The 7810-nt window shown below is 36.0% G+C and overlaps 1 protein-coding gene across 2 annotated transcripts; it reads left to right on the top strand.

Annotated features, from left to right (window-relative positions):
- Window positions 1-263: 263 nt before the first annotated feature.
- LOC131038994 (V-type proton ATPase subunit D) lies at window positions 264-6681 on the top strand. Of its 2 annotated transcripts, none has more exons than XM_057971632.2 (2): window positions 264-1261; window positions 6229-6681. In XM_057971632.2, exon 1 carries the CDS (start codon window positions 469-471, stop codon window positions 1255-1257), a length of 789 nt encoding a protein of 262 aa, XP_057827615.2. In that variant the 5' UTR covers window positions 264-468; the 3' UTR covers window positions 1258-1261; window positions 6229-6681. The 2 variants fall into 2 exon arrangements, 1 of the variants encoding a protein (XP_057827615.2); XR_009104591.2 differs by having other exon boundaries at window positions 265-1340.
- The last annotated feature ends 1129 nt before the right edge of the window (window positions 6682-7810 follow it).

The following is a 7810-nucleotide window of genomic DNA, read 5'->3' as shown; positions in this document are numbered from 1 at the left end:
GGATCTCTTGTTTCTTTTGAATAACGAACCATAACATTCAAAAAACTTGAACCTCCAAAAACTCTTTATAAAGATTTTTAACTTTACCTATAAAGCAAATCTTTTCCATTAACAAAAATAAAAATAAAAATAAAATAAAAAAAAATAAAAAAAAAATAAAAAAAAATAAATAAATAAATAATAATAATAATAATAATAATAATAATGATGCAACACATCACAATAATAGATGGCAATGTCTAATAAGAAACAACTTGATTATTACACCTGCTCGCTCAGTTGCAAGAAACACAATTTGGGTCTTAAATAACAACAAAACCTTAAAGAAAGATTTTTCGTGCAATTAGTTCTAGATCTGAGCGCAGAGTCAGCGAAAGGATTCGAACTAGAGACGTCAGGGCACCAGAATTTTACTGGTTCCTGCAACTTCAAGGGATTCGAACTCTGATCGAACAGATGCGGTGAAATATGTCTGGGCAGGGGCAGCGGCTGAATGTGGTGCCGACGGTAACGATGCTGGGTGTGATGAAAGCCCGGCTGGTAGGCGCTACGCGAGGGCACACTCTGCTAAAGAAGAAAAGTGATGCCCTTACCGTCCAGTTCCGTCAAATCTTGAAGCGCATCGTTTCAGCGAAAGAAACCATGGGCGAAACCATGAAAGCCTCTGCCTTTGCCTTAATCGAAGCCAAATACGCGGCAGGGGAAAACATCAAGCATGTCGTCCTGGAAAATGTGGAGTCCGCAACCGTCAAGGTCCGTGCCCGTCAAGAAAATGTCGCGGGTGTTAAATTGCCCAAATTCGAGTACTTTACAGAGGAAGGAGCGACGAAGAATGACTTGACGGGCTTGGCTCGTGGAGGGCAGCAGATCCAGTCCTGCCAATCTGCTTATATCAAGGCTATTGAGGTTCTCGTGGAATTGGCTTCGCTTCAGACTTCGTTTTTGACGCTGGACGAGGCCATCAAGGCGACTAATCGGAGGGTTAATGCGCTGGAGAATGTGGTGAAGCCGAGGCTGGAGAATACTATTAATTATATAAAGGGGGAGCTTGATGAGCTGGAGAGGGAGGATTTCTTTAGGCTGAAGAAGATTCAGGGGTATAAGGAGAGGGAGCTTGAGCGGCAGATGGAAAGTGCCAAGTCCTTTGCGGAGGATCAGCAGGCTGAGAACTTTGCGCTGCAGAAGGGGGTTTCCATGCGGAAGGCACATGATATGCTATCCATGGGGACTGAGAAAGACGAGGATATCATTTTCTGAAATGGTATTTTTCCAATAATGTTATTTGCTAAATTCTTCTTCTGCGGTGTGGTGCTCTTTAGCTTAGATGCCAAGCCCGACAGGTATCTCTTCTATCAAATTCTTTCAGCACATATCTTGTAGACCAACAAAACCGAGAATAATCATCTTTTTCTAAACTTGTAATTGCCATTATTTTATCTCCTGTTGTGTACACTTGACTGCGTTGGCCAAATATTGATTGGATTTATTGTAGGTTTAATGATTATATAAATCTGTTTGTGTTTTTCCTTTGAAGTTTTATTTTTGCAAGGTCAAAAGTTTCTTCAGCTGAGATCTTTTTTTGCGGAAATATAATTTTTTTCCTAAGATTTATTTTGCTTCCTTTTGTTCTGAACTGATAATGATGTTTTCAAAAATGAAATTATCCATGTTTTAGAATTTAAGCTTAGGGGTGAAATGAAAATCATTCAACTATTGCGAGCATCTTTCTCTAATTTTCTACCAAGCTCATTGGCATCACAAGTGTTTATTCAATCCCATTTTGGTTAACCTAAGGGAGAAGCTTAATTTTAATTTGCAAGTGTGAAAGCATATGTAATCTGCTGTGGACAAACATAAGATCTGATATGTTTTTGATCCCCAAGTTGATTCCTCTTCTTAGCATGGATCGTGTCATGTATGTCTCGTTTATTTTACCCTTAAGTATTTAATGTCCGCTTTTTGGGATATCGTTCAAATATGGATCTGAGAATGCCTTCACCTGTTCACATTCACTTCCAATAATCACAAGCTGTGATGATGTCCATATTCTAAAGCTTTCTCTTCAAGTGGGCTGGGAGGACAATCTCAAAGTTTGAATTTAGCTTTATGCCTGACAATTGCATTTTCTTGAAAGTTGATAAAGCCTTTTCAACGTATCTATTTTCTGTATACCTACAATGATAACATTCCGTAAAAGCCATCTTTTGACGCATTGTGTCAAACGGTTCACATGCCTAGTCTTTGCTTCCATATTCTTTATAAAATTTCTGACAAAATTCTTCCATCTGCCATGCTTTGATTAATGTCCATTTCACATTCAAAGCTTCCAATTTGTGCAGGAATCGAGTATTCTTGCAGAGGTTGAAGAGTTTGGCACTACCCTGCCAATGCATTTGTTTGAAATTCTTTTCAACAACCAGATTTTGTGCATATCTGTAGTCATGTCATGAGAAGCCATTTTCTTCGAAGAATTCTATCAAAGATTTAACGTCCCTTGTCTATGCATCAACATCTTCTGTGCGTGCTGGCCAGAGCATTTTCAACCATAATATCTGGCAAAAGCCTTTCAACCAATATGCTCTGATGAATATCTAACCTGTTCTTAAACTCCCCTTTCTGCACACGTAGGGAAGACAGGCAAAGTTTGTAGAATTTGGTTTAACTCCCGCCAATTGGATTTGTTTGAAAGTTTCTAAAACCTTTTCAACAAATTCATTTTCTGCAGAACTTGTGATCATTGCATCTCTGTGAGATGTAACTTTTGAATATTATGTCAAACATTCATGTGCTTTGTCTATTTTTGTGCATTTCCAACAAATCTTTTTTGGTGCCATCCTCATTCAAGGGCCCTCTATATTGGTATGGTTGTAATTGATTGCGTGATCATTGTGTTCCACAAGATAACATCTTTGAAGCAAACTGTTATACAACTCTATAACTTTGTTTACGCTTCTCATTATGGCACAACCCGTTTGTATTTTTTGAGGTATTCTGCTAAACAATCCAGGTTCATAGTCTACGAATCCATATTTTGCATCCATGTCTAACTTGTCATTTGAATAATAAGGTTTAGGTTTTCCTCAAGAGCCACCACAGCACAAGGTCGACCATGCAATTATGTGATTGAAGAATGCACGGCATGCATCCACTTGCTGAAACACAAGCAAAACTTACGATGTTAGGATGTGTTTAAGTTGCTTCATTTACTTCAAGATTTGAGAGCTTCCTTACAAAATCCATTTTGTGCACATTCTGCAACCATTTCATTTCATTCCTTGAGCTGGCATCTCTTTGAGGCTTTCTGTCAAAAGTTCATGTGCTTTGTTCATTAATGGATGTTTATACATTATTTCAAAGCTTCCATTTTTGCGGAGACTGAGTAATCATTGTTTGAAAAGTGCACAGAATTTGATGTTATATCTGCCAATTACATCTATTGTGTGCATTTGCTTGAGAGTTACAAAAACCTTTTCATTGTTTTCAACAAATACATCCTATGCAATAATCATTGCATTCCGTGGACGGCATCTTCTTTGATGCAGTCTATCAAACAATTCACTGGTGAAAAGCATGTTCACATAGTCATAGCAGGCACCAATAAAAGTATGTTCACACTGCTGTTTAGATAATTACATTTGCATTTGCCTCCAAAATTCTAAAGCCATTTCAACACATCTATTTTGTGCATATCTTGCAATTATGTCTCCCATGAGATGACCTGTGAGTTCACATATTAAATAGTTCACATGTTTTGATTATGCCTCTATATTATGCATGCAAGTCTGCAAGATTATGCAGCTACAATCTTTGATAAAATTCTGCATTTTTGTGAGGTGATATCTCTCTAAGGCTTTTTAGAAAACAGTTCACATACTGAGTCTATGCTTCTGCATTTCACATGCATTAATTTCAAAAAGTTTAAAGTCTCTACAACAAAACCATTTGTCTGCATATGGTTTAGAGGCATATCATCAACCAGTTTATCGACACTTCTTCATTATGCATGTATATCAAATTGATTGTTAGATATCAATAGGTGGTTATGATAACTACCTCTCTTTTGGGACAAAACTCCTTTTGTCGGCATATTATGCAAGGTGGCCAACTTAAGATTATTGTTTAAGTTGCCAATGAAGATACAAAACGCGATATAACTTTGCCCTCGGTAATTTGTGTTCCTAGACAAAACACTGATTTACATAACCTTGTGGGTGTTTTGTCAACTTGGATGAAATTCCCGATGGCCCGATGGATTCTTGCTTTGCTTCAGTGCTTAGAGCTTAATCAACTTGTGAATAGAAGTTGTCAACTAGTGTAGTTATGCTGATAGGCCACCACTTTTTATTATTTGTATTTAATCAAGTTTTCTTAACTTGCAGACCTCCAACTACAATGCAACCTGAAATCTGCAATCATGGTATTCATGAGACCACATTTCTTTGAAGGATTATTTAAACATTTCTCATGTTGTGGATGCTATCAAATCTCACTTATGTGTGTATCAGCATCATGGGAACCATAGAATTGAACAAATTTCTTTATAATTTATGCTTGGATACTCTTCTGTCAATTCATAGTTCTTGTTTTGGCATGGGACACAATTTTTCCATCTTTGTATTGATGACAAAGCATAGGTTGATAGATAATGTATAAGCACCAAAAATCTGCTTTATTCTCTTTGTATCAAAATTTATGAATAGGCTCTTTACTTCTACAAATGGAAGGATGATGATAGTCCTTTAATCAACTTTATATTCTGCATTATATAATTAATTAAGTTCTCATCAAGCGTGTCTTTGCATTCACCACCGTCTTGCCATTATCAAGAATTTTGAAAGCTTCTAGCCACTTACCTTTGATCTCATAAGTTGAGAGTTGTTGTGAGCATAAAACTTGCCACATTGGACAAAATTTTGTCTGAAAAACACCCACACAGATGCATTTCGCACCTTTCCTCGTAGATTTTTGAAAGTAATGGTTCATGTGATTTTGCCTCAAGCTGGAAAATTGTTTTTAAGGTCTTGATCGTTACAAATTTTTATTTCTCTTTGAAATTGCAAGAGGCTTTAAATTTGAGGATGACTGGAGGGGAGGTCTTTCAAACAAAGATCTATCCAAAACGGGATTTTAAATGCCAAAATTTTAAAATGTTCCAGGTTGAAAAACAGGGCTAACAAATAGTTAACCCTAATTGAATGGCGGTTAAAGTAGGTTTATCCCACAGGCTGGCAGGATTAATGCTCTGTACCAATTGTAATGTCTCCTTTTTGGGGTATACCTGATTTTTGCCCAAAAAATAGCAATTCCAACAATAAAAATTATTTACAAGGTAAATTCTTAAATAAATTACACAATTGCTATAAAACTTAGAGAAAATTGCAAATAATTAACATCAAACATTGTGATCATAGATAATCCCTATAGAATACAAAATATCCTAAATGCATTGGATCCATTTTATAGTTATTCCTGGCAGTCAATTCAGAAATTCAATGGGAGGTTCAAATGGGTTTGAGAAGATCAAATTGTGTGGTTTTTTGTTCATTTTTGAGTGATTTGATGATTTACAAATATCTGCTGTTTCTGGCAAGTTTGTGTTGGAGTCTTGAGCAATCGCAGAGACTCATCAATAGGTTTGTGCATTAACCTTTGAGTTTCTTGGCCCTCAAAAAGTCTCGTGAGTTGCAATAGTGCTCCATGAGTTGCGTAACTATGATGCTAAACATGCCATTTGTGGAGCTTTTATGTAGTACTTTGCAAGCACCTTTCTCCCTTTCAAAAGAGAAGCTATGGTTGCTCTTGATTGATTGCACTTTTTTTTATTCAACCTCCTTTGAGCTGATGCAAAACAATCACCAGTTTTTCTGAGTTTGGAATTTTTATGCTTCTTGTTTAGCACGTAGGTTTAATCCATAGTCTAACTTGCAAGTTTTGATAAGGTAAACTAGTCAAATGATATTTGACTTATTTTTGTCACCTATGAAGTGGCCAAATGTTGAATATGGCAATTATCAAAAGCTACCAGTCTAATACAAATCTTACATTTAATTATTTCTAGAAGATTGAGCTTGCAACTTAGTTGTGAAGTTCATTTTTTAGCATTTGAGAAATTAAAGTGGAAATTAGTATCTATATTGCATGAAAAATTGATCTTCATGGGAAATTGTGATTCATGAGTGGATTGTTTTGTGTACTAATGTATCATTTCTTGGTGGCATTTTAAAACAGATAATGTGCTCCTAGGGTTCAAATTTCAGATACACATCAGCTAGTCTGTGGGCAATTATGTAGATGTTTGTATTTAAAGGCCGTAAGGCTGTGTAAAAGGATGCAGAGCACTCGAAACATGATTGATGGAAAGCATTTGGTAGATTTAGTATGACAGTTCATTACGTAATGGTTTCGAGGCTCCGAAAAGGAAGACTACAGGTCACCGAATAATGAGCTGTATATGCAGGCAAGAGCTATATATGCGGGCAAGAGCATGATGTCTGGAGAGTGACTGACAGATTTCATACGTCATTCGTCAGTATGAGAATTATTCTTTTTGTTTCTTTTGAACTTAGTGTTAGGTAGTCTAATGCTAGCTTTTTGCTCTTTGCCTTTCTGAATTAACCTAACAGGGAAGACTGGAGATTGTTGATTTTGCATTTAGAAATAAAATGCTATCCCTTTCATTTTTGTGTTGCCCTTTTAACTTAATAGAACACTGGTGTGTTGTCTTTGCATTCAGAAATAAAAATGTTGCCCATGTTTTGTTTTTAAAGTTGGGATATAATTTATATAGAATTTACAAGAATTCCAGTGACACAAGGGTCACAAAGACAAGTAACTCCTTATTGGCTGTACACATTACTGTAGTAACTGTGATGAAAAAAAAGAAGGCACTGTGATGACATTGCCTAAAACTCTGCCCTTTTTATTGACTATCACAAAAAACTGGTTCAAGTCCCAGGTGATAAAAACTTGGTACTGATTTTATACATTTATCAATTAGCAACCTTCGTAGGGTCACGCGATTTACTCTAGCCATGCTAGTGATGGGGTACCAGTGTGAACATTAGGTCATGGTCGCTCCGGCTTGTTATCTATCATGTTTATTGTTAAATGCCTCTCAAATGGATGTTTGGTTCTCCATGTCTGATGTTTATGGAAACCTTTATTTGTTACTTCTGGATTATAGAAAATTAATTAAAATTTTTGTATTGACTGCATTTTTTATTGTGGAATATTTATGAGTCTAGAATGCTGTTTCTCTAACTGTTGTTTTATTATACACTGACAAAATGAAAAAGAGAATTCTTTATATTCCACAGGTTGATCCCAAGTATATCGACTTTGTAAAAGTAGCCATTGTGAGTTCATTTGATGTATTAACAGATTTTGTAAGGTGCATGTTAATCATGCTTTCTTTGCTAGCCTCTGAAGAACGGCTCTTATCACTGGGACAATACATTGCTCAGTATTTTTTTGAGAAGGGTAACAAGACCAGGTCATCATAATATATAGGAGAAGAGATGGAATCTGATAAGGCTGCCTTGTTCTAATTTGAATATAGGATGGTTTACTAGAGACTATTGTGTTAATTTAGGGTATTCTATATTAACATGTTGATAGGAGCTAGTAAGATGCTACAGTTGTCATCTCGAGGGAACTCACTAATCAATTAATGATGACATGATACAAATATTTCTAGAGATGGTATTATAGAATTCTGTATATGGTAGAATATATTAGTTTGTAGAATAGCCTTTTCGTTCAGTTTACTATTCCAAAATATTACATGATTTGAGTAGAAGTTTGTCAAGAT

The sequence above is a fragment of the Cryptomeria japonica genome, chromosome 6 (genome assembly GCF_030272615.1).
Source record: "Cryptomeria japonica chromosome 6, Sugi_1.0, whole genome shotgun sequence".
In the NCBI taxonomy this organism is placed as follows: domain Eukaryota; kingdom Viridiplantae; phylum Streptophyta; class Pinopsida; order Cupressales; family Cupressaceae; genus Cryptomeria; species Cryptomeria japonica.
The sequence above is the reverse complement of the archived record's forward strand: the minus strand, read 5'-3'. Positions and strand labels throughout refer to the sequence as shown.

Coding starts and splice junctions, on each gene's coding strand:
- LOC131038994 (XM_057971632.2), top strand. CDS start 469: ATGTCTGGGCAGGGGCAGCGGCTGAATGTGGTGCCGACGGTAACGATG.